The 27,351-nt window shown below is 37.1% G+C and overlaps 1 protein-coding gene across 2 annotated transcripts in view; it reads left to right on the top strand.

Annotated features, from left to right (window-relative positions):
- GPATCH2 (G-patch domain containing 2) overlaps nt 1–22,845 on the top strand; it is a 116,290-nt gene extending 93,445 nt beyond the window's left edge. Inside the window, exons 9-11 of one of the 2 annotated variants that reach the window (XM_061348577.1) lie at nt 11,252–11,334; nt 20,551–20,612; nt 22,618–22,845. In XM_061348577.1, the coding sequence (XP_061204561.1) occupies nt 11,252–11,334; nt 20,551–20,612; nt 22,618–22,626 (154 nt within the window). In that variant the 3' untranslated portion in view covers nt 22,627–22,845. The remainder of the gene's footprint in view (nt 1–11,251; nt 11,335–20,550; nt 20,613–22,617) is intronic. The other variant, XM_061348576.1, reaches the window with a different exon arrangement.
- Nucleotides 22,846–27,351: the final 4,506 nt, after the last annotated feature.

Below are 27,351 nucleotides of genomic sequence, written 5' to 3'. Positions count from 1 at the left end.
CTTCTTTTTCTTACTGTACTGTCAGTAGAATTTATGGCACATGCATGAATTGAGAAACTGAAAAGAAAACAGTGCCCATATTTTCACCACTTATAATTTGGGGGGGGATCATATCTTGATAATTCTGTGTTGGCTTTCCAAACACAAATGCTTCCCCATAAGTCTTTAAAACAAAAAGCAGCTATTTGTACTTCTTACATAGTTAAGTTCTGGCTTGAAAGAAGCGTAAGTTATACTCATAAAAGTGATTACAAGTTAGAATACAGAGTTAGAATTACAGAAGTTGGGTTTCAGAATGCTGGGTTAGCAATCTGATCAGCAGCTTACTATGAAAAAGACACTTCTTGCGGCTGCAAAGGAGACTGGCTTGAAGAAGAATTGTGGTACCTTGATAATGTCTTTAAAAAACATCAGGAGCCACCTCCTCAGCCGCTATTATAGAGCAATAGGAGGACTGTGTGTCAGTTATACAGTGATCGCCTGTTGCTTCTCTATTTTGAGGTGGCAGAGAGACTTTGAAGTCTTCTCCTGTCGTGGTGAACAGCACAGACTGCAATACAGGTTTTTGCACATCTGGAGGAGACATTCAGGAAAGCAGACTCTAGAAGCAGTATGATGAGGGTTGCATAAAGGAAATTGCACCGATTGCTACTAAATGATGATGAGATGATGAGAGCTTTTCAAAAGTGTGTTATTGCTTTAGTTAGAAATACAACCTTCTGTCTTTCCAGTTTGGAGGGGGAGCCCCTGTTTGTACATTTGGTTACTTTTCATCTGATGATCAGATCATGATATTTCTTTACACAGATGTGACAGCATTACAGCTGCTCTTTATTTGATCTTCTAAAGAAACAAAGATGTGTAAGGATTCTGTTTGCTCCTCTTTCCCACCGTGTCATCTGTTGTTTGGGAAAGAATCCTAATTTGCCGCAGATACAAAACTATTTGTCAAGTTGCAGGTTTGCCAAAAATAAATGAAACCATTAATTACTACATTTTTTGAGCAGCTGTTAATGGATTGGGATAAGAAAACTGTACATTAGGCTACTGGTAATTACAAGAACTGTAATTGTTTAATGTGGCTTTTGCAGAATGAAATTACAATACCAGAGGAGATAAATTCAGCCAGGTTTTGAAAATGGTACATGAAAAGGTGCACATATTTACACTGCAATGAAGCTGAGGAACGCAGAGCTGGTTTACTGCGTGATTCACTTCTGCCATCACATGAACACATATTCTCAACAAAAATACTTTAAAACAAAGTAATATTTAAACATGCTTTTTAATTCAAGTGTAAAATTATTAATGGTAGTAAGTTAATATCTTGTAACCCCAGAGCTAATAATGCAGGAGATTCAGATATAGAATTAAAATCCAAATGTGTTTACATCATTAGAAATTAACAACTAAGCAGTTTTATCTCTTCTTCAGAGTGCCATGAAGCAGTAACTGTACTGTTATTATTGGTGCTTAATAATATTTGCAGTTCTAGATTAAATTATATGAATGTTTGAGGATGCATTGTATTCCTCCCCTGCTGTCACCCTTAGGGATAACATTATTCCAGTTTGGTATTTCTCTTCTCTGTAAAGAATACAAGTTGGTGCCATTTTGGAAGAGGGCATTTCCTGGTTGAGTTTGCTATGCTGTGGCCTTATTTTTAAGGTACCAGTAAGGGTACCTTGAAAAGGGACTTTTTTACCCCCTCACATCCCAACTTGCATAGAATTGTCTCTTTACCAGGTTGACTGAATATTAGCTGTATTATCTTGCCGAATGAGATTGTTTGAAGTATTGTTTCTCTAGTATTAAAAATAGGGACATGAAAGGGACTAAGGAGGAGAGTGATGCTGGGGTCCAGCTGCAGAGCTGTTATTTTGTTGGAACTGATTGGAAGGCAATAAGATAAGGACTTATCACAGCAGTTGTAATATGACAGCGTATGAATCATGGGTCCAGATCTAGGTCTGAATGACTGGTTAAAAATCATTACATTGTGCTGCCTGTTTTCCTATGGTAATTGAAATATTGGTCTCTTATGGCGCACCGAATGCATTCCAGTGAGCCATGCTTCCTCACCTTCTCAGCACAGAGGCAAAGAAATTACTATACAGGCTGAGTGTTAAGTGCTTCCAACCTGATAAGACATTTTCTTTCTTCCATTTTGGAGCTTCTATAATAGATACTTGGATTCTTAGTGTTGCTTTTTCACAGAATCATAGAATAGGTAGGGTTGGAAAGGACCTTAGGATCATCAAGTTCCAACCCCCCTGCCATGGGCAGGGACACCTCGCCCTAAACCATATTACCTAAGGCCTTGTCCAACCTAGCCTTGAACATTGCCAGGGATGAAGCACTCAACCTCCCTGGACAACCTATTCCAGTGCCTCACTACCCTAACAGGAAAGAATTTCCTCCTTATATCCAATCTAAACTTCCCCTGTTTAAGTTTGAACCCATTACCCCTTGTCCTACCACTACAGTCCCTAATGAAGAGTCCACCCCCAGCATCCCTATATGCCCCCTTCAGATACTGGAAGGCTGCTATGAGGTCCCCACGCAGCCTTCTCTTCTCCAGGCTGAACAGCCCCAACTTTCTCAGTCAATCTTCATACAGGAGGTGCTCCAGTCCCCTGATCATTCTCATGGCCCTCCTCTGGACTTGTTCCAACAGTTCCATGTCCTTTTTATGTTGAGGACACCAGAACTGTACACAATACTCCAAGTGAGGTCTCACGAGAGCAGAATAAAGGGGCAGGATCACCTCCTTCGACCTGCTGGTCACACTCCTTTTGATGCAGCCCAGGATACGGTTGGCTTTCTGGGCTTTTGCTCCATACCTGATTTAAAAGTAAAGGATTTTTAATATGATAATAATGTTTGCAGTAATTTATCCTAACTCTATACAAATGTAATCCAGAACTTTAAGATGTCTTTTTTAGATTCTTTTAAATAAAATACATTTGTCCTGCACTGAGTTTATTTAGTGAATGTCGTACTTAGTAAACAAATACATATCCAGAAATACCTGGAAGAAATAGTTTAGCTGACCTATCAAATCCTTCTGTTGATCTGTTCAAGCCCACGGTGACTGCTCAAGTCATGCTTTCCAAATCACTTCAGAGCTGGATCAGGGCCCATGTATCTTGGATATCAACAATGTTGTCATGAAATAAAGAAGAAACCAAAGAATATTTGAGTTAGAATTTGTAAAACTGTATTGTCATGTAACAGGATGGTATTCTATTACTACAATTGATTTTCTAGCTATGTTTCATTATTACATGAGTATGAGCATTACTTTCGTCAGGTGTTGCTTGACACAGAACACTAACGGAACTTGCTGTTAAAAAACATTTAGAAATATTCTGAATGAATATAAAATTTATATTCTGAACGAATATAGATACTCATTTCCTGTCTTGAAAATATGAGATCATGTCATTTGTTGGAAGAAAACTAAGTTTTAGCTACTTAATTTTTAACAAAAGTGGATTTTGGGCATTTATTCCCTCAGAGTTCCTTCATGACTTATTTGTACAGCAAGATACTGGTTTGGATTTGCCTTTGTGTAATTCATATACTTTTGATCAATTCCAACTCATGCCCAATTATATTACACTTAATTAACATAATTCAGCAGATGTTGATATTTAAATGTTTTCTGGCATTCACATCTTGGACAGCTGTCTTAGAGCTTGGGGAAAAGGCAAACATTTAGAGTTAAATGCTGAACATATGTTTAAATTACTAATTAGAAACAAGAAAAAACACAATGCATTATCCTTTCTGAGGGCAGCAGACATCTAGGAGGGGAAACATTTTTTAGAGGATGAATTCACAAATGAAGTACAAACATGACTTGAGATTGGGTGTCAAAACATATGTAGTGATGTAAGTTTTCGTTTTCCAGTGTGTCTGGTAAAGTTATACAGGTTGGAGTTGAATGTGTAGATTCATAGAGTTCAGGTAAATTTTGGGTGACTGCTCTGTCTGAATGACACTTGAGAGTGCTGAAAGAGATAACAAAAAAGAACATATTAGGATATAGTGGTAGGTGATGAGGTAATCTGATAGGGCCAGGGGAAGATTGTATTCTTTTCATAATAACGTTGCACTAGGACTTTCAGTAATACAGGTCTGTCATCCTTATGTTTCAAGTTATGTTGTGAACAGATTGGCATTGTATGAAAGGATTCTGATGGAGTTGCATGGTTTTATCACATCTGTTTAAGATGTAATAAAAGGAAAATAAAGGGCATAGCTCTTCTGATTAATAGAATGGTTTTCACACTTGTGGAGGCAGGTGAAGCAATCTGTTGTGTAGAAGATGTCATTCAGTCAAGTCTGAAGGGAAGCTTTACTATTTGTAAAAGATGTGGAGGAATCAGGTGTGGAACTAATTCCACCTGAATGATGTCTGATAAAGTTGATATCAAGAAGAAATATATATTCATCTTCATAAGCATAAAAAATTATGGCTATGTTGAACATGCATCATATTTCATTATTCTGTTGCTAGCTCTTTAGCACTGAATGAAAAGTTTCTGTAAGGACTTTCCATGTAATTTGTAGACAAGACTGATTTGCAGCAGTACTGATCTACTACTCCTAGCTAAGAGAAAAATACTTCTAATACCATGAACATCAGGGATGATGATGGGGGAATATGAGTGTATTTGTGACTTATTTCACACATTAAAACCAAAGCAAACTAGAGGAAGTGATTTCTAAGTCTCTGATTTCTAAGAATCTGTCTCCTGATACTGTGTATCACCAGTGCTGCTTTCACAGGTTTCATAAAAGCTTGTGACATTCTTCTCATCCACTGAGAGGGTTTAGTGGAAGTAGAGGTTGATCTTGTGTGCAGTGTGAGCATATTTCAGTGTGCCAGTATCAAAAGTATGTATTTTTTTCTGGAAGAAAGGCACAAGTGAGGAATTGTTCACCAAGAATGCAGCTGTGGCAGCAGCTTTGATGTAGACTGTGGTGAATGTTCTGGCATTTAATATACTGAGTGCCTAGATTGCCACCAGGCACATACATGTGCATTTGACACGTTTCTGTCTGTCACAAATATACTAATAACAAAAGTGCTTTCAGACATTGATATGACCTAGAGTCAGGTAAATTTGTATTGAGTGAGGTTTATCCCAAATGTTTTTAACAAAACATTGCTGAATTGTTTTTCAGCATTGCTCCTGATATTAAGATGTGGAGTCCAAATCTTCCTTGTTAAAGCAACTGTTATGTTCACACCCACCTGTCTTCATCTACTCCCCAAGAATGTTGACCTCAAAGTAGTGTCCTGTGCATCTATGGGTGTATATGTGCTGTGCATATTTTAGGGAGCAGAAGAATTTATGTTCCTTCTTCAGAATGGATAAGGAGCCATTCCTCTCTAATTGTCCACAGGGCACAGCATTTCTGTGTATGTTACTCTTCTCTGGGCGTTCAAATGGAGACCAGAGGTTGTGTCCATGTTTTGGGAAAACTGCATGCTACAAAAGGGTAGAGGAAATCTTCCCTTCTGAAATTCCTTAGCCATTGTTTTTCATCTTTTTTTCCTCAAAACCAAACCTGTGCTGCATATTTCAGTGTAATATTTAGAAGTCATCATGCATCTTTTTTGTGGCTATATTGAGATACATTCCAGAGGCAAAGATTAGAAGTGTTTGCTATACCTTGCTAATACAGAGTAGCCTGTCCAAATTTACAACACCAGTTGCCTACTACATGTATTTAGAATTTACATTTACATGTAGAAATAATAGGCTTAATGGTGTTTACCTCTAAACTGATTATAAACTATTCCATGGGCTCAGATGTTCTTGAAGCCATTGTCTGCCACTTGTGGAGGTTGGGAAGGTACAGTGAAAGCTGAAGTTCACCCAAGCTCTCTTATTTAAGAGGTGCTAGTGGAAGTCGTTGGCCACCAGGTACAGCAATATCTGCATTTTAAGTCAGTTAAGAAATGAGATAATCTGTACTACAGGTCCATTCTGTTTAATGATACAAGAACCATTTCTGTGACATTTTTGTGTAAACAAAGCTTAAATAATGTGGTGTTTACTCAGGTTATTCTTTGATTTTATAATGTTCCACACATGCCTTTTTCTTTATCATTTTATCGGCTTGCTTCTCTGTTATGCAATTGTGAGTTGTTGAGTTCTTCAGGTTTTTCATTTTTTTGTCTGCTGTTTGCAAGTGTTGCTTCACACACACCCTACTCAGTTTCAGTTTATAGGAAATTTTTCATCATTTCAAGCTTTACGTGACTTGTGGTCCTCACTGCATTCTCTCTTTAGTCATATCCATATTCATATCTATATTTTAAGACTGAAAACTGACAGTTTCAGTTAGATTTTGCCTTCAAAATAATTCTCTCAGGTCCCTTCTAAAATGCAAACCAGCCAACTCTTGCTTTATTGTAATGTCTTGTGAAAGAAGCTCACTTAAAGGCTTTTATCAAACTTCTCCATTAGCTGAAGCATTCAGCAGTGATGAACTTGCTGAGTTGTTCAGCCATCTGCAGGAATAATGCCCTTGATACTGGGGCTGAAAGCGTGTCACTGTTTGCTGTGCATTTGTTCTTCAAGTGAGAGAGATGTTAATTGGAATTTAATGATAGGGAAGTATTGATCATTACTAATTTACCTAACTATGAAATAGAAATCAGTCTAAACACACCCTCTGCCTGTTAGTAATAAGTACTTCTATGCATTTTTGACACAGAACATAAAACCATCACTTCCATTACTTACAAGTTATCTTAGCCATGCTGTAGTGTCATCTGGTAAGTGGCTTGACACTAAATATACTAAGGGGCAAAATTAAGTTTGCCTTCAGTGATGTAAACATTGGCGCAATTACAGTGCATCAGCAAAAGCAACTGCGCTAATACTAAATAAAGGATTGCAGCTTGCAAAGGAAGTGACAGCAGATAGACACAGTGAAGTGAACCACAGGCATGTTGCAGTGAGACATATAAAATAAAATCACAAATGTTTTGGTTTTAACACATTAGTAGCCAGTTCCCTTATGTGCAGTGGTGGCCTTGGTAGCTCAGGCCACTGTATCAAAACTGCATGTGAAACTACATGCTGTGTAACACTGCAGTCAGTGCACCTTTCGCCTGGGGAACAATTGCCGCATTACAGCATGTAGGGATGGGACAAGGGAGAATGGCTTTAAGCTAGAAGAGCATATATGTAGATTAGGTATTAGGAAGAAATTCTTCACTATGAGGGTGCTAAGGCACTGGCACAGGGTGCCCAGAGAAGCTGTGGCTGCCTTATCCCTGGCAGTGTTCAAGGCCAGGTTGGACGGTGCTTGAAGCAACATGATCTAGTGGAAGGTGTCCCTACCCATGGCAGGGGAGCTTTAAGGTCTCTTCTGACCCATGCAGTAACCCAGAGAGCTAGAACTCAATTTCAGGAGTATCTGCTGTTCTACACCCATTTTACTGTATTACTCTTCTGAATGACTGGACCAGTGAACTTAGACCTCAGATAGCAGCAAAAGTTATAACTACTTATGAAAGAGTTAAGAACCACTTTATGTTCTTAGTTTCTTCGAAGGTGGATTACAATTGGAGCACTGTAACTGTAGGTTCACCTGCAGAACAAGATGTTTTTTTTTAATGGTCCATTGACTGCATAGGTCAGGGTAGATAAAAGTCTGACATAGCTTACTAAAAATGGCTTGGGGAGGTGCATGTGTGTAACTGCAGAAAAGGCACTCATCAAAAATATTTGTTTATTGAGCTATGGAAATTACAGACAAAGAGATCCTGTCATGTAAGCATAGATGGAAATGCTGGAGGAGCTTAAAGAGGGAGTTCTAGGCATGTTACCATATTAAGGGCAATTACCTTGAAAAAAGAAATTATAGGGGGAGTGCAACTGTTTAAGAAGGAGGTAACAATTTCTTTCAGTGAATGTTTGTCACAGGAATGCATAGATGCTTGTGAATTGTTTTACATCTCATTGCTTCTATAAAAACCCTTTATATCAAAACCCTTTCTGGAGTGTTTACTACTTTTTTATTCCAACTGCTATTCTGCTTCTGTCTTCTCAGCCTCCCTTCATTTTTGGAGGTTCTTATGTACCACCTAGAAAGGAGAATCTCAGCACTGCACATGATGGAAAATTAATACAAATTGGCAGTGGCTTTTCCAGTCTTTTTGCTCAATACAGTGAGGCACGACACAACAACAACAACAGAATTCTTGGCACGCCAGTGCAAGTTCACACCAGCCTGGCTTTTGCAACCCTCTCGTTTCTCTCTGCCACAACTTTGCCACTGCTATGACACTTGCAGGCCTGCTCGGCCGCGGTGCAGCTGATGCCCTGTCCATGCTCATATTTTTCTTATTGACAGTGAGTGTTCTTGCCAAACGCCAGGGACCATAGTCACATCTGTTTGTCTCCCAAGCTTGTCTGAGGCTGCTTGGGAACACTTTTTATCCAGAGGGCAGCTTTAACTAGGCCTAATACTCTGAAAATCCTCTATTTGTAAATGCATACAATGAGGCGACAAGTTCCTGTTGTCTTTCCTTAGAAATTATTCCGTTTGACACTGCTTGCTCCAGTCCCTGTCACCAGCACATCAAAAGCCAAGTTTTCAGGCAAGGTGGTCTTAACAACTTTTATTTTTTTCCCTAATAAAATGCCTAGCTTCCCTCCAGAGCACTATTTATAAACAATAGCTGGAAGCAAGCTAGGGGTAAGTAGAGAAAAGCCAGGCAAATAGCTTTCTTCCTGTCTGTAATCTGTGTTCTTCTGATTTAATGCTAAGAAACATAATGCTGAACTTAGTCTGATTGAGAGTCAGAGTTCTTCCTAATTTATAATACTCCCATTACAAGCATTTCAAAATGTAGTGTTCAACATCAGAACACTACTTCATTTTGTCTCAGCTGCCAGCTCCAGAGCAGTGATATTTCTTGTCTATTCCTCTTAAAAATCATTTTAAAAAAAGCTTTTTGTTTTCCTGTGATCTACATTGGCAGTGCATATCAAATGCTGAGACCTGGCAAAAGCAAATGCCACTTTAGAATCCCGAGCCAGCTTAATGTTTGATGTTAGTGACCATAAAACAGGTTTGACAAAGCTTAATTTATGCTCTAGTATATTGTTATTTATTTGTGGTGTACAGAGTTTTTGTCGACAACAAAGAAATACCCACTCTCACCTTGGCTGGTGACGGGGTTGTTGTGCTCAGCAAAGGCGAATGATTCATTTATGCTGAAGGAACAAGGCTGCCTTTCAGACGTTCATTGATTTTAAATTAAAAAGTAACTGCTATGTTCTACATGAAGGGTGACAACAATAACAAAGTAGTCCTTACTTAGTGTTATTTGTTGCAACTCCATTTGGTGTGCCTCGAGGAAAAGTGGGGAGACCCCAGTACCATAATCTTACAGATCAATAATCTAGATATCTCAATGTAGTGTAACAGATAATCAATTCTGGGTAAAATAACTCAAACACTGGTGCTGTTACTGCTGTAGCTCAGGTCTTTAGGTTCAATTGCCTGACTTTATTAATTTTTATCTTTCATCCTACTTGTATTCCTGAAGACTTTCTCCCTTTTTCATTTGGAAGAGAAAATGGAGAGTTGTACACTGTTTAACGTAGAATTTACCACACAACTTATTCTGCGTGTTTAATATCAGTATTAAATATCGATCTATTGATAATTAAACATCTCAAACGTTTCTTTGTCTAAGAATTGTTTCCCCATATTGTATTTAAACATTAATATTGTACAGTCAATTATGAACGGGTTTCTTTCTATATTTAGAACTGAAATCTATCACTATGTTAAAACTAGTTCAACTGTGTTCAGTATCTGGATGTTAAAATAGAATGCAATTTCAACATAGAAGAATTCTAAGGAAAATATGTGGTTTAGAACAAAGAGAATTGAGTGAGTGTTGAAATAAGGGTTCATTAAGTGAAGCGAGATGCACTCCTGTGTGAAACTTAAATTTCTTGGAATATTTTATTATTTAAATAAAAGCTCTCTGGTACTTGTTAATGTACTGTAACATTTTAGGCAAAGTATGTTGAGAATTGTACATTGTCATCTTTTTTATCAAGGAATTGTTATCACTCTTACATTATTGAGTAGATCTGAGGTCTCTCAACATTATATGACCATTTGTTATTCATTTAGAAGCAGTACAGCTTTAAAAAGTTTATAAATGCAGTGAAGGATAAGCCATATATCCTCACTGAAACCAGATCCCGTGAGTGACAGAGTGTTACTGTGCTACACTAGACTGTCAGATGCAATTCTCAGCTTGTAATTTTATCAACATTCACTGCACCTCTGTGGTAAGAATCACAGTTCTCTGTAACATTTATGGAGACATATTAAGATTGTGGAGTATAGAAATTACTGCCTTTTCCTTCCTTCTGTTCTAGTTCTTCCCCAAAAAAATGCCAGCTACATATATTCCATTCTTTAAGCACTGTATATTACTTGAAGATAAATAACTCTAACTGTCCTTTAAGTTTATATTCCAAAATTCAGTATTTGGAAATTCCAAATGTACCCTTTTCCATGGTACCTGACTTGTAATTGCTGGCTTTAAGGCAGTAAGATTTGCTTGTTTGTCATCCTCTGCAGCTCCACCAATTTTCCAGTCTCCAAGTGTAAGCTCATGATTCTTTAATGAGTATAACAGATACTGTGCTTCTATGTTATCATTCTCACAACTTGCCAGTGACTTAGAAAAGGACAAATTGCTGTGCTACAGGTTTATTCCATGCACCTTCAAAGAGTTTACTCTTTCATGTTTTATCATTCATTCTTCAACTTATCTTAAAGTGAGAATGGTCTTCATGTAATAAATGATGTTCTGGCAGTGAGGTGTTACCAGCCAACTGATAACCTACCAACAGTATTGTGATCTCTGTAGATAATTAATCTTAGCTATTTTCCTGTTAGGAGCAGCAGGGTTTTTGTTTTATGTTGAGCTAGAAAAATTGCCAGTTTTGAAAATTAAAAAGCATTCCCTTTGTATTATTCATTCCAGCAACAATTTACGATGCTGCATTTAGATACTGAGTGCTTGTCAACAAACATAATTATACTTCGATATAAACAAGATTGGTGGCATGACTGCAGCTTCATCTCAGTTGAGAATGTTTTGATACAGGTTCAGATTATACAAGCTGTGCATTTACGTGGTGGTTTTCTTCCTTTGTTAATAGTTTTCTCCTGTAATTACTTGCAGGCAAACCAGTGTACATTTAGGATCATTGTGCATGGGAGACATCAAACGGAGAAGGAAAGCTGCTCCCCTGCCAGGACCTACAGGTAACCAATTTCCCTGAGACAGAACACAAAACACAAGATGTTAAATCTCTAAATACAAAGCAGTAGGTCAGTGACCCAGAGAAATGCTTGATAAATTCAGTAACTTCCCATGTAACTTCAGGTATGTTCTATCTTTATTTGTTAATAGAGATTAAGAAATAAATAGGGTCTCTTAATTCCCCTTCAGACATTTCTGAGTTCTAGTCCTTTGTAGTCAAGCCTTTAAAAGAATGCATCTTTTTTTTCATATATTGAGAATCATAGACAGTAAAGATTACTGCTTATGTCTGTTGAAGCATTACAAGGTAGAAGACATGAGGTATCTTTTTTTCTGTGAGGAATGCATATGAACACTATATAAATACCCTTCACAATATAGTATGTGAATTCTTGGGCAAGCAATGGAAATGTTAAGGAGATAAAATGAGTGCTGTAGATTAGATAGGGAGCACTTGTAAGCACATTCCTGGAAGATTTTTACAGATGGGAGGTCACTACCACTGGATGCATTTTGCTGATGTCACAGCTGTGAAATGACTTTTTCAATACTTAGGAGTGATTTATAGGACTCTCATCAGTTTGTTGCATTAATTATATATGGTGCATACTGGACGGATTAGATGTGTGTGTGCCTCTGTGAGGCTTTTTATGTATTGCTAATATGGAACTGTGGATTGCTTCTCCTTGTCATATTAATTACTATAGCAACATAGACAACACATACAGTTTTTCAAGTATATTCTAAATAGGTGTCACAGAAGCCTAATATTTGTATTCCAGCTGAATTCACCCTCCTGAAACTTCTTTGTTTCAAACCTCAGTGGCAGCAACAGACCAAGAATAACATTAAAAATGTTATAAAAGCACCTCAGTGGCAGCAGTGTGGAAAAAGAGAATGTGTGGGTCAGTTTCTAAGACTCTGAACATATGTGAAGTGAGAAAGAAAAATACTTAATGGTTGAAGAGAGAATAATATCATTATTTCTACAAGGTGATTTTCACTTCACAACTTTCAAGTACTAGAGGATGTCACTTTGTACTGAGAGGGTATGAAGTATCATGAAATTAATTTTGTTATTCATTTTACCTTGGGCTTTCAACATTAAGTATTTTATTTTACGAGATAGCTCCTCTGCGTAACTTTGCAAAGCCAATATTTTGATACTAAGGCAAACATATTATGTGGTCATTCAATGTTATATATCTACCTCCTCACAATTTTAGAGATTTTTTGCCCCCCAAATGTGCCTTTATGTGGAGAGTGACAGGTAATGGTGGTGCATAACGGTATTGTATGTGGTACCTTGTAACTAATGTGTGAGCTTTTCTTTTTCAAGTTCAAGGTGATCTTTCCAGTTTTGTTCTGGGCAAGAGGATTGTGATTTTTTTTTTCCTATGGTCTTTATATAAGGTTTTTTCTACATTTCATCATTGCATATTTTTAAGCAAATACAAACTTTGGTAAACTTTGAGTAAACTTGTACATACATTTAGGTAACATTTATAAATTACTTACATAAATTAAATAATGTTTATAAATTAGTGTATAAATTACTACAGCTTTCTCAAAAGCTAACCTTCCTACAGATAAATTATTGTTTAGCTGTCACAATCCTTGTTTATTTGTCATTGTCAGTATTTCTTGCCATTTAATGAAAGAAACAGGGTCTTGTTTTAGAATGGAAATCCATTTGGATTAAAATGAAACATCACTATTTGATTATTCTTCTTTCAGTAGTTATAGTTAGCTAACATAAAGGAACAGAAGGACTAAATTTTATGGAGAAGAATTTGTAAACCTTTTTTCTTGAAAGAAAGGCAAAATTATTTACATGAACAAAAGTTGGAAGTGGGAAGAAACCTTCTGCTCATAATTGTCCCTATTTAACATCATAGCAAATCCTGAAAGGCTGTCTGACAATGAGTCTTGAGCACACACAGCTTAAGAAAACATTCACAGTTTTCTTGAGCTGTGTGTGCTACAGATGAGCAAAGTTTCACCCAATATGAGCCAATCTGTTGAAAATAGTATTTTTTAAATTATTTTCTGCATTTTTTTTAATAATTTTCATTGTTAAGCTAGTCCTTATAACACTGTGTGGTGTTGAAAATGGTAGTTTATATGTTCAGCTTCAGCAGTACTGAAAAGAATGACTGGGGGTCCTGATAAAGTATAAAAACCTGTTCTCTGGTTTGGAATCTCACAAGGGTAGCCCCTGCTACTTTCAGACACCTTACAAAGCCGTAGACTTCTGTAGCAAGCAGTGTGATTGGTTAAACATTTATTAATTGTGACAAGAACACCCAATTTATTTCAGTACTCCAGCTTATTTACTGCTCTTTCACCTTAGTATTTTGTATTGAAAAAGTAAAATGAATATTGATAGAGGTAGATATTGATTTCTAAATTTATAGCCTGTTCTCAGTCCCGAGTCAAAGTCATATACCAATAGGTTTGTGTATACTAGTAACAAAGGATGTATGTAGATTTACTTGTTCAGCGATGAGAAAGTACTGAAGTAAGAAAGTTTCAGCAGCACAGAGCATTTTATAGTTTCAAAAATGTCATTTGTAAAGGTGAAGAAATTCTGTGTTCGAATCGGTGTCGAAAATGGGAGATAATTCAAGTGTGGATTGTTAGGAGCTGACAGTACTGCGGCAGGAGTGTCCTATTCTGCCTTTTTTACTAGGATACATTTTCTGTTTTGTGGATACTTGATATAGTCCCATCTGTGCATTACTGGACATAGCTCATTAGTACATCAACTAAAAAAGATACTAGTAAAAATCATTTACTTCCTATGATTTCTCTCAAGAATTAGGTGTTGTGCGTTATAAAAAAAATGTACTTTTTTGCACAGCTTCTTCCATGAAACCAATATAATTCCAGTGATTCTAGTCAGATTTACGACCAGGTCACACTCTCAATGGCTTTGTGCCCTTTCTGACTACCTGAGTGGCAGAGCTGTGTCATATGACACCCTGACGTATGTCATTGAAGCGATACAGTGCCCTGAAGTTTGTATAAAAACCTCTTAGACAAGCTAATACATTATCATGGAAATAGTCCTACCAAAACTGGGTCCTCTACTAATGAATATAATAACAAAACAACAAAGAACTTATATGGAAGAGAAAGGACATTCTCTGCAAAGTATTATTACTACCTGGAATGCATGCTTTGCAAAAGTTTTATGGTCTTCTCAGTCTTACATTACTTAGACTCATAGCAAACCAGTAGATCCCACAAAAGTTTAGATGCTATATTCATACATTGAATATGCATTTAACCCAGTTCCTTTCCTACTAATTCTGTCTTTTTCTGTACAAGCTTTTTTTCTCAGTCAGCTCCTGTTAGATCCCAAAGACCTCAATTTATTTTTGTTTGGTTTTTAATAAGAAACCTCTAGATCTTAAACATTGGGAAAAATCATCAATTCTGTTTCAGATCTGTGGGATGTTAATAACTTAATTTACAGAATGTAGAAATTTTGATTCAGAACAAGAAAAGGGTTAAGTTTCCTTGGTGTGCCTTGTAAATAGCCATTTCTTTCTATAGGAAAACACTCCTTTTTGCTCTGATGTTTGCAGTTTGAAGTAGTGTGGAAAACCTGCAAAAACTAGTTTTGAAAAGAAAAACTGATTTTCTACTTAAAATACAGGGAATGTGCATATAAAATATAAATTATTGCATGTTATGGGGACTTTAATACTTACATTTTGCAAAAGCAAATTTCAGCTGTCATTTTCTTTATCTCGTTTGCATTCTACACTTCAGGCTGGTGCTGATTGAAGTGACCAAGTTAAAAGTCTCATTTTAAAGAATGTGTTTTAATGAAAAATATGACAGATTCTTAATTACAGCAGAAATACTGAGCACTGCAATAATGCTATCATGACTCACTTTAACAAGGTAATCAAAAGGGTACATGTTTTCATTCCTTTTTAAAAATTGCCAACGGAACAGCTAAGCAAACTATTTTGCTGATGCTTAATATGTCAGTGATTAAAAATCAGACCTGAATATCTACAGTACCAAAATGATGATTTGAAAAAAATGGTGATTGCACTGTGGTAACAGAGGTGGCTGAGGCTAAGTTTGTGGTGAAGGTCAACTTAGTGAGATATTTGTAGAAGAAGGGTAGACTTCTGTGTACTTGGATGAACTGGCAATTTATTACCAAAACTCTAGACAAACATATGCCTACATTCTTTTTAGCTTGATTCACTGCGTTTTTTCTTATACTAAATATACAACTCCTTGGGCAGAAATCTCTTTTCAGAGGGTAATATGACATTGGCATGTGTTATGAACGCTTTCCCTTATTGCCTTGCAGTATTTCTTATCCTTAGTCTACCAAAGTCCTTTCTGGCATACACAACATATCTGCTTGACAGTCTGGCCTATGGATACTCTTTTTCCTTGGGTTGGTTTATGCAGCAGATTAAATTTGTTCCATTTTTTTGTTTCTCCTACCATATAGTCTCACTAAATCAGTTCAAAACTTAAAAGGTTGTAGAGTGCCATCTGGTATTGAAACCGCTGTCCCTTCCAAGCAATAGACTTTTCATGTTGAGCTTGAGATCACTGGTTCAAACAAGGCCCCTTACATATAAATAGCAGAGTAATGAGGGACTTCAGAAGAGCCACAGTGCAACAAGATCCAAGCTTATACTGAGAATTTGCTGATCTATTTCAGCCTATATATTGACACTGCCAATGCTAATGTAATAACTTTTATATTGTGAGCCTTCTTTACTGATAGAGAGATTACAGTGAGCATTGTTTGCATAAATAAATAGGCAAGAGGTTATTTAGCCCATAGTAAAAAATATGCAGATGTATTTGCTGAGCTGTAATGGCTTAATCTTCATTTTTAAATGAAGATAATTCAGTATCAGATAATACTCCAACCACAAAAGCACAGAATAGAAGTGGAACTTTTATTATATAATAACAGAAGTGGAACTTCATCTCCAGTATCTCTACAATCCATCCCAAATTGAGTTAGGGTCAGATAGAGCTGCTATAATGTACATAGTTCCAATATCACTTTGATCCTCAATGTTTCTGCTGAAATTAACAATAAACACGCTGTCCGTTTTGAGAGTATTACTGTGATTTAAATCCTTTACCTGGGGTTTCGGTTTAAGGTTGCAAGTCTTAACTTAAAAGTCAGAGAATGCTTATCAGAAGAGAACAATTTTGACAAGTTTTGAGGTGTTTGGAAAGGTCCCCAGTAAGGAAACTACTCCCAAAATGCCATCTGGTGATGGTCTGTCAGCATAGGCAAGGCATAAACCTGACCACCCTTGGATCATTCCAAATCTTCCCCACCAATTTTAGTAGTAGTAAAGACTGGATAGGCATAAAGTTAACTTTACACACAATGTAGTCCATAGAAGGAGAAGAGCACCAACAATCCCATTTCCAAGTAATCTGTGATTCTGGATGACCAGTTGAAGCTAAAGTTCAGAGTCTCAATTTTTCATCAGTATGTGGATTTATGTTTATATATTCAGGAGAGTTGAAAATTGATTTAAATATGTGCTGCAAGAAATAATGCATTTACACATGCTGCAATTATGCAACAATTCCTTGCAATGATAGACTCAACCAGGTTGGAAAAGACCTTTAAGATCATCAAATCCAACCTTTAGTCCCGCACTACCAAGGCCACCACTAACGCATGTCACTAAGGGCTTCATCTGTACAGTGTGTGAACACTTGCAGGGACGGTGACTCCACCACTGCCCTGGGCAGCCTGTTCAAATACCTGAGCATTCCTTTGGGGAAGGAACCGTTCCTTTGGGGAAGGAATTCCCCAAAATATCCAGTCTAAACCTACCCTGGTGGAGTTTGAGGCCATTTCCTCTTGCCCTATCACTTGTTACTTGAGAGAAGAGATCAGCCACTTCCTCAGTCTGTCCTCCTTTCAGGTAGTTGTAGAGATTGATAAGATCCCCCCTGAGCCTTCTCCAGACTGAACAATGGGGCAGTATTGAGGAATGAAACCATGGTAATGCAGACAATAACAAAACCCTGCTGTGGCTGCTGGGTAGATACGGAAGTTCCAAACACCTACTGCAGTTATACCTCTGTCCTCTGCAGTTTTTATCTCTCTGCTAGCTAGAATATAATACAATGCAAGTGGGCTCACCTGAGCTATAGTCATTCTGAAGTTATTTGTCAGGCACAGTCTTAGATAGCCCAGTGTGAGGGATACATAAAAGTGTGGTATAAAAATGCAATCTCAAATATTTAGCTAAATAATATGGCATTTTCATAACATGGGGTTTTTTAGCTATGCAGCCATAGTATACTGAATTTTGAAAAGCACTGATTTTAGAAATCACAGTATGGCTGTCGGCTGTGCTCATGATGCTGACTGCACAATTATCCAAACCACTTTTAACAATACAAGCATCCAGGCAGTGTGATTCCCATTTTGCTAGTTAGAGCTGGCATAAGAAGATGCAGCAATGTGTTACTCTGATTATATTCCTTGTAAAATTGTCTTGTGTCTCAGGATCAGTCCCTACTGTTCTGAGCTCATCTGTCTAGTGAGGAGTCAGAAAAGCAAAAGGAGAGATGGAATATTAAATGCTTTCAGAAAATGAAGGGGAATGTGCACTAGCTTTTAAAATGAAGCAGCATGTATCATTTCTCCTTCCATTGGCTGTTTATCCAACATCAATACAACACTTTAGGAGCCAAATTACTAAACAAGCTGCCAATTAGGCTTGCAGTCAGCTGGATAGATTAGTGGCTAAGAGAGGCAGATACAAGATTTTCATCTCTTGAGCCAATTACGCAAGTGAATTACCATCCACAATGCTCCTTGGAAGATTTGAGGTAGAAAGACTGACTCTGCTGTGATAGACATAAGTGAGATCCAGGGTAGGGGGTAAGGGTTAGCAGGCCATGTATTGCAAAAATTACCCAGGCAAAAAAAGAGATCCTTCTAGGAAAGGATTTAAAGGATTTAAGGCTGCTGGGAGTGATAGAAGAGGAAATAATAGTTGTGGTATGCTCTGCAAAGTCATTGCTGTTCTGCTCACAAGTCTTAATCGTATAAAAGAAAGATGAAAGGGCACAACTGTATTTATGTACAGTGTCATTTTCTCAGAACTGTTTATAAAACACAAAAAAAAACCCAAACAAAAAAAAAACCCACATTTTCTTAGATAGGGGTTAAGAGATTGAACCTAGCAATATTCTGATTTTAGTCACCCCAATATAAACTAAACGTGTTTTATTCTTATTCAGCAATTGGGCCATACAAATATTGTCACAATAATGGCTTATAGAATCATATTTCCTTTATTATTCTGTAATAAATGATAACCTAAATAGTGATATTTATTTTTTTAGAAGCATTCTGCAAATAAAATTTATCTGTCAGATCAAAACTGTGCACAGGCTCATTTGTTTCCTGCTGGAGATGTTGCACACTGGTGTAACATTGTTCCTTAAATATTAAGCAAATTTAAAACCTGAACTTTTGCAAGCTGTTGTATCCAAAAATGATTAAACAGATGTGGAGCCTGCAGCAGCATTAGACCTCTGATCTGATTTTAGCTTACAGATGGAATTAAATTAATTCATGGCAATCACTGTAAAATCAAGGGTATGGCACTGAATGCGAGTGTACTGTTTAACCAGGACATACCTGTCTCAACAGCTGTTAAGAAAAAAATGACATACCTTTATTTTTCATGGAAACATGCCTTTAATGTCGTCATAAATATCATACCAAAAATAAACAAATGCAATGAGGTTTTTTGTTTCCCCCCTTTGCAGTTTTGCCTCTCTGCTCAGAGCTTCCCTCTTCCATGTATGGAAGGTCATCTGTGTAGACCTTGAAGTGTGTCTGTTCGTATGCACAAAGGTTTTAGGATTGTCTTTTTGTTTTTTTCTTACTTTCATTTACCAGTATTGCAAAGAGAAAGAACATAAGTGAGGATGTTTTACAGTGCTGTCTTTTCAAGCAAGTTGCTGTTCCTCAGTGTTTGCTCTTTGCTTGTGTAATGGAAGGCACTTTACATGCAGACTACTCATCTGCAGCATCAAGTTGTTAGGGTTGCTAAAAATATTTTGTCTGTGAGTTCCTCATAACTCCTGGAATCCTACAGAACCTCATAGAGCAGTAAACTTATAAACACGTTTTTCTTGCATGGGTTTTGCATGGTTATGTTTTGTGGGACAGTGCAATGGGTTATTTTGCTCTTGCTCCTGGGTGGGTCAAGGCTGATCACATCCCAGAGACAACACAGCCGCTTTCAGGGCCAGTGTGTTTGGACCATTCTCTCTAACAGGCCCTACTGGCTAGTCCAAGAAGTGCCATAGGCATGGATTAAAAACTGAACTTGAAGATGAATATTGAAAGGACAATTACTGCTTTTAATTAGAAAATAAAAGCCCAAAGCACAGGAATGGGGGTCAGGGGAATAGCACACAGTGTAGTGTGCTTTTTAGCAGCTCTCTCCTGTCAGGCAGTCAACCAGCAATGCAAATTTTGTCTTACAATTGCCGATTGGTGGTGGAATGGAGGAAGAATGCAATACTATTGTCCATATTCCTCTGATTCAAATGAAGTATGTTGCATTACAGATAAATCTTTCAAATGATGATTGAAAATTGCAGGGATATTAAGGACAAATGTAGATATTTATATGAAACCTGACTGTATTGAAAAAGAGTGGTCTGCATATATGAAATATTTTTCAAAATTAAAAGCTATCCATGTTCACTTCATTTGCAAATTAAGTAGTAAGAGAAGGAGTAAGTAGTCAATTAGTAATATAGGCAAGTTGGGTGGCTTTTTGATTTTGCCTTATTCTTGCTGAAATACAAAGCCTCCAAACACATCAGCCTTTGGACATTGTATGTTGTCTGACTTTTCTCAAAAGTGGGTTGTGAAGCCAAGTTTATGGTGGTTCTGCTCCTTTTCTGTTTTTTAATCTGGTGATGATTAAGAACAAAACTCTTCAGGAGAGCTTTCAGTTTTCTAACAGGAGATAAAAAAGTATGTACAGTGGAGGGGAAAATAGTATACTTCTAGAAGTAATTATATGTCTTTAAAAACAAGAGTATTCCAATTATCCTGTCAGTCACAGAAAAAAACCTGCTGAGCTACTTCAAAAAAATATCAAAACTAGAAACATCAGTTTATTAAATAACACAGATTAATCTTTCATTTATCCTTTTGTGAGGTTGCTCTGGCTGTCTTGAGAATTCAAATCCATATAGAAAGGTACATCTGTTACAGGAAAAGGTCTGTGGGTCTTTCCTCTAAATAGACTAACAAAAAAGCTGTTTAAGTTGTCTCAGGCTATGCCTTGCATATCATTCCAGCAGCATGGCTGTCTATGCCTAAGCAGCATTACAAATGGCTTAATTTTTCCAGTTCTTAGATGCCACGAAATGTAACCTTGCTCTTTCCTGCTTGGCAGCTGTTGGATCATTTTTCCCTTTCAAGTTTCTCCCTTAATTATTCCAAGGATGTATATTGGAACGACGTTCCATTTCTTACCATCACGTGTTGTAAAAAGTGGACCAAAACACACTTTCAGGATTTTACCTGGGAGGTTTACCAGAACCTTAGTTGAATAGTGACCTTTTTTCTTTCCCTTCTTTGACCTAGAAAGTATAACTAAGAAGGTTGCAAAGCCTGTGTTGTGTATGCCAGTCAGTGTCAGGGACTCGTGTGTATGAAAATTGCATCTGCCTGTGGGGGCCTGAAAAGAAAGGAAGTTTGGACATTGAATTTTGTGCTGGTCAGTTCAAGAGGAACCCTCTTGGGGATTGGAAGCTGCTGACTTAAAAGCTTTTATTGTAAGCACAGCTTCAAACCAGTATTAAAGGATGCCTCCTCTCAGTCCGTTTCCCTTTTACTTTGACTCAGGAACTAAGACACTAGAAAGCTATCTGCCTTTTATGTAGCCAGTACTGAGTATGAACAGATCTATAGTGGATAATTCTGGACTGTGCTTACTGATAATACTGTAAATTCATCATCACAATCATTGCAAGGTTTTTAACATGCGCCTCTCAATTTGAACTTCTGTCTGAATGTGGTTTTTTCTCTGTGTGTTCTGAGGCTTTTCGGAAGTGCATATTCAACTTTTCTTGTGTTCTTTAGTGAGTTATTACAATTATGACCCAGCTTGTCAGTGGCAAAGTCTTGATTGAAGACATTGTAGTCCCCAAAACCACAAAACCGTAGTCTCCTCCTACCATATTTTTCAGAAAGTAGCAGGCCAGAATAAATAGGTAGAGAGTTGAACAGATATAATTTGAAGGAGGGCACATGGTGGGATTTTGTTCTGTTATTGGGGGTGGAAGATGTTTAGCAAAGCTGAAAACAAAATCCAGCTACCCATGTGCAACTGCTTCTTAGTTCAAAAGCTGCAGCCCTTTTTAAAATAGTTAGTATGGTGTCATTTGATAAGTTTTCATGCAGATTCTGGAAATAAATGTCATCTCTATCTCTTATGTAAGGCAGTTGTATATGGGAAGGCTTATTCAGGCATCGTCTCCATATTCTAGCTCAAGGAATTTTGTTGATGAAGGGAAAAAAAAAATGCTTTGTCGCTTAATTTTTATGATGTATTCATGGAAAAAAATAAAATCTGTTATTAAAAAATTAATCTTTTCTATCAGTACCTGCAATCATGATGCTGTTTTCTGCTGTACATGTGGAGCTTTTCTCAGAGATCTCAGTAGTATGCGGGGAAAAGCATAAACAGCACTTAGTGGCATTGAAAATACCAAAAGCAAACTTCCATGTGTCAGATCTCTCTTACAACATTCAGTAAAAGAGAAACTGAGTGAAAATATAGCTGAGTTTCAGAATAGTAGACCACTTACTACTAATAATGGAAAGATGGTTGTGTTACTGTGATGTGCCTCAGCTTAGTAACTATATAGGACAAGAAATACAGGTAATCTTGCAGATGTATTGGTAGACTTGTGCAGGTGATGGATGGTCTTAGATGTAAAATCCACTGTGTTGGAATACGAAAGATCTGTGACACTATCTGTCATTCTTGAAAACTGAATGAGTCTTTAAAAACATTAAAAATAAAGCAAAGTGTGAGACTGTATTATTTAGAATCATATGCAACCAGGAGGTCAACATGTGCAAAGACAGCCTGTTCTAGCAACCTGTTAGATGAATTAGGAGAATAAAGAAGGTTTAAAGCTTTAAGGGAGATTATCCTGCTCTTCTCCACATGGCAGGCAGTGCTGATTAATGCTGTGTGTTTCTTTAATCTCAGGGTTTGTAGGTGAAAACACCCAACCAATCCCAGAAAACAACATTGGGAACAGAATGCTTCAGAGCATGGGCTGGACCCCTGGTACGGGCCTTGGACCAGACGGCAAAGGGATCGCAGAACCAATACGAGCTATCCAAAGACCAAAAGGACTCGGACTTGGATTTAGCTGACAGAAATGTACTCTGGCTGCCTGATAAAAATAAGGCTAAACATTAATTTTAAAAGACACACACAATAAAAAAGAAAAAGTAAACTTACATCATTTGTTGTGATCAGCAAATCCTGTTATTCTTCTCTCAAAGATCACTGAAGTCAATTGCTTCACATTAGCTACACCAGCTGCAAGGTACAGCCACAGTGACAGACCCGGCATTCAAGTCTTAACTTTATAATGGTGCTAAAATGTACAAAAATTTCTACTTTTTTAGTTTCTGTTGTCTTAAAGTTTGTATTCAGCATAAAATTCCATATATTTACTTCTTTTCCTAACAGCTTCTGGCACAGCAGGTTTTAGTATATAAGCAAATTTACTTCTTTCTGTAAGTATAATTTCAGCTCAAGAACCTTGATCAGATTCATTGGGGAAAATAGAACTTTTTACAGCTCTTGTGTTTCCCCCCTTTTCAGGCATAGTTTCCAAACCTGGTATTTCTAGTGTTTAACAGTATTTGAGGATAAGCTGTCATTTTATACACATTTCCCACTGGAAGGCGATATGGTATGCAGTTTTTGCATAAGAGCACGAAAAATGGCTTTGTTGTCATAGGAATGCCATTCCAACACTATTATCTGGCAATGTATCACTGTCTTCCACATTGAAGCTCAAAAGTAAAGCTTTTATACTTGTTTTTACATTCACAGGATTATCTTTTTTCATCAAATATTGTAGAAAGTTAAAGTTTATTCTGACTTTGGATTTCACTTTATATTAATATCCTCAGTGTTCTCACATTTAGGAGCAGTTTGAACTATGAACCAGGAAACTGTATTTTATTGATGACCGTCTTTCAGTGTTTATATTTGGGGGGATTGCATATTTTGAACAATGTGGTGTTCAACATCATGTTATCACCTGGTTTGTGATCAGGCTGGTGCCAGTGAGCACCACTCTAAGGATCATGAACAGAAAAAGGTCAAGGAGAAGCAGGATTAGGGTGGAGGAAAGGAAGGAAAAGGATATTTTCATGGCATCTCACAAATATAAGCTAGCAGTTTAAAATCAGGAAGGATCATTAAGTGTTTTAATCACTATCCTAATGTGTCTAATGTCAGCAAAAGCAATTTCATTAAGCTCCTAGGGTACTTACTGGTCTGCCATATAAAACAAATTCCACTTTAAAATTAAATGATAGTGCTGAAGGAAACTGTTGTTCAGATGGTCTAAGGAGAAAATCCTGCCCCTGTCCCTGCCCACCCCTGTAGCAGCTGGCAGTATTTATCCTGGCTGCAGAGGGAACAGGATTTGAGTGTCCAGTCTTTTCTTCTTCAAGAGGGGGGTTTCTCCCTCCCTCTGCTTCCAAACAGAAGAGAAAAATACCTACTTCCAGATGCTTGCAAAGATATTCCCTTGAAATAAACAGAGCACAGCTTACTTCATGTGACTGTGAAATATGGTGATGAATTTTAAGAAGAGCTTTTACTACTTTTTGTTTTCTCTCAACTTCACCCATTTTCCCAGAAAAATAATACTAGGGAAAAAAAATATCACTGTTATAGCCTTGAGTTTGCTTAAAAGAAATGTTCATGTTTTCCAGTGTGCGTGCTGTCAGGTTGGGTACGTTGTTTCACCATACACATAATGTAGACTAAAATGTTAGTACCTGATGCTGTTTTTAGTGATAGCTGAATGCAACTCTTCTCTGAGTTTCAGGAGAACTATTTATTTATTGCTGTTTAAATACTTGATATAATTGTGTGGTTTTGCTTTTGGAAATGATAAGACATTTTAAACGCACTTGGGATTTATAATCAACACATATACTTTTTATTGGAAGGTTTTAAGGCATAGCATCGTGCGAGTTTGCCACTTAAACTAAGTTAAATACATTGCACATTCAAACAACTTCAGGGCCACATCCTGCAGAGGGCTAAGAGCCTGGAATTCTGCAGCTAGTAAAGGTACCGACTTGTGTGTTATTTCCAGTAATGAATTGATGTTGCGTGCTCCTGTACTTTCAGTGCAATGTGCTACTGAGAGCAAGTTAGTTCTAAAGACCTCTTTGTATTGTACACCACAATCAAAAATTCCTTGAAACAACTTTCAACATGTGAATGGTGAAAGTAAATCTTTAAGTTCTGGTTGATTTTGCTCTATTTGCAAGGTAAAACCTCTGTTAGGATTCCATTGTTTTGCTTTGGTTGCAACACCTGCATGTCTTGGGCTGGAAATTCTAAGTGTGGCATATATAACACTTGTTTGAGGTATTTCTGTGGAATTTACTGTAGCAGTAGTTCCTCAAGAAATGGGTCTGTGACTCAGAAAGTACGTGAAAAAAAAAATAATCCTGTTTTAAAAAGATAAGAGGGAACTAATGGATACATGTTGAAAAAATACCTCTTTAGCCTATTCAGCATTTTATTCACCCATTCATACACACACAGTGAAGTGGCCAACATAGGAAACAGCTGTAATGGAAGAAGTATTTAGTCTGACTGGAAATCTTACAACTTTTTGTTTTAGATCAGTCTATTAGTGAGAAACTGTTAGACGTCTCATAGATGCCACAGCTGACTGTCAACTTCATTCATTTTCAGCTACAGAACAAAGTGATTTATTAAAATACTTTAATGTAGTGCTTTAAAATATTTTTTTTGTTTCAGTAAAATTCCCATTCTGACTCAAACTCTCATTTCGTTTCTGTTTTCTCCATATCTCATAGTAGTGGTTTTAAAGATATTCTGGTAGTGTGATTTTTCAGAGTTAAAAATAGTATTAAGAAACAAAACAAAAATGAACTGCACTTTTTCCTTTGTTAAGCCATTACATTGTTAGTCAGCTTTGCAACATGTCAAAGTACTTGGACTTATTGGAGGGATTCTTTGGGTCTTTCTCATACCTAACCTGCAATCAAACTATGATACCTGCTATAATGTTGGCTCACATTACTTCAAAATACATATAGAAGTATTTTCAGATAATCATTCGTAATGGCTGTGACACTGAAGGGGGTTTTGCCTGCATAAAGAAGTATGGGATCTTCTTGTATCTAAAAGGTATCATCCATCTTGCCAGATTCTTTCCGTTTAGGTGTTTGATTAATCAGTAGCTCAGCTGTTACCATAGTATTCTTCTGCAGAATATTTAGTGAAGAGACATTATGTATTATCAGCATTACATTTTGCTACGTGTTCCATGGTGACTCAAAGTTCTGTGAATTGAGCCATTAACTGTTAATAAAAGAAACCCATGAGCACACTTATTTTTAAATAAGTATTTGTCCAAGTCAGAGAAGCATTGTCTCTATGCTCATTTGAGCAAGTTTGTCCCTGCATTTGTCTTTCTGCAATTAGGTCAATAATGGGTGTAGATGGCAGTAAATAGCTAAATAATATGTATAGAATGCTTTGCTTTACCAAACACAAATGCAAGATGAAATAAAACAAATAGACTCTGTTCTTGAGTTTTGTATGTTCTTTTCTTTAAACTGCACTTTTCGGTAGTGTTATTGCACAACCAAGTACAAAAACATGTTGTTTCTGAAATAGAATTAAGGTTGGAGGTATCTTGTACCAAGCAGATGCATATTATGCTAAAGCTACTATACTCTTATATGTACCTTTTTACTAGTACTTCTTTCTAGGTGATTATTATCCAGCTGAAAAGGTTACACCACGCCATGAGGAAGTGCCTCATTTAAGACGTTTGCAGTACTTTTGTTACCATATTTGGCTAAGACGTTTAAATACAAGTTTTCATGACTCTTTAAGAATATGTATACTCAGACAACTGTGACTGGACCTTGTGCTTTTTGTCAAGCAGTTCTCCAAAATTATTCCTCCAAGGATAACTTGCACAACCTTTTACTTTACCTTTCCCCATGCTCCCAGGGCAGTTTCAGTAAAGACCTATCAGAAATGGGCATCCCTTCCCTCTTACTCTAAAATCAAGAGACATTTTAATCAGACCTTGACACCTAGCAGATTTTTTCAGGAGCAGTGGCATAGTTAGCACACAGAAACTGCATAACCAAGTTGCTCACATTGGAGTCCCATACCGAAGAACAGTATGTATGTTCAGTCTGAAAGAACATAGTCCAGATTTGACTCTTTATTGACCTGTAGTCCAGCTGTAAAGCTCATGTAAAATGCTAAAGGAGAAAATGGCATTTTTAAATTTTGCTTTGAATTATCCCTGGAAAAGGTTTTGTTGTGGTCAAGTGGGTTCATTTTACAGGTACAGGTTTAAGATAAGGATTTTCCTCGTTTTTTTCAATGACCTCTATACTGGAGAAAGTCTTGAGGAAGTGCAGCAGTTTCAGCATGGATGTTCTGCTTGCCTCAAGTGAGAGGTTTTGCTAAAAAGAACTATATAAAATCTTTACCAACATAGATTGATACAAGCTATATCTACTATCTGCTAAGCTATATGAGAGCTTGTTCAGTAATTCTGTCAACAATCTTTTTAATGTAAGTGTGCTTTAAGTTATTGTGAAAAACTACAAAAGCTTCATGATTGACTGGTAGTAGGTAAATCTAATGGAAAGCACAGAATCATTAGGGTTGGAAGGGACCTCT

The sequence above is a fragment of the Neopsephotus bourkii genome, unplaced genomic scaffold (assembly GCF_033783945.1).
Source record: "Neopsephotus bourkii isolate Nb327-2 ecotype Australia unplaced genomic scaffold, CSIRO-AGI_Nbou_v1 NB_360, whole genome shotgun sequence".
NCBI classification, from domain to species: Eukaryota; Metazoa; Chordata; class Aves; order Psittaciformes; family Psittacidae; genus Neopsephotus; species Neopsephotus bourkii.
This window is presented reverse-complemented; position numbering and strand designations above follow the sequence as displayed.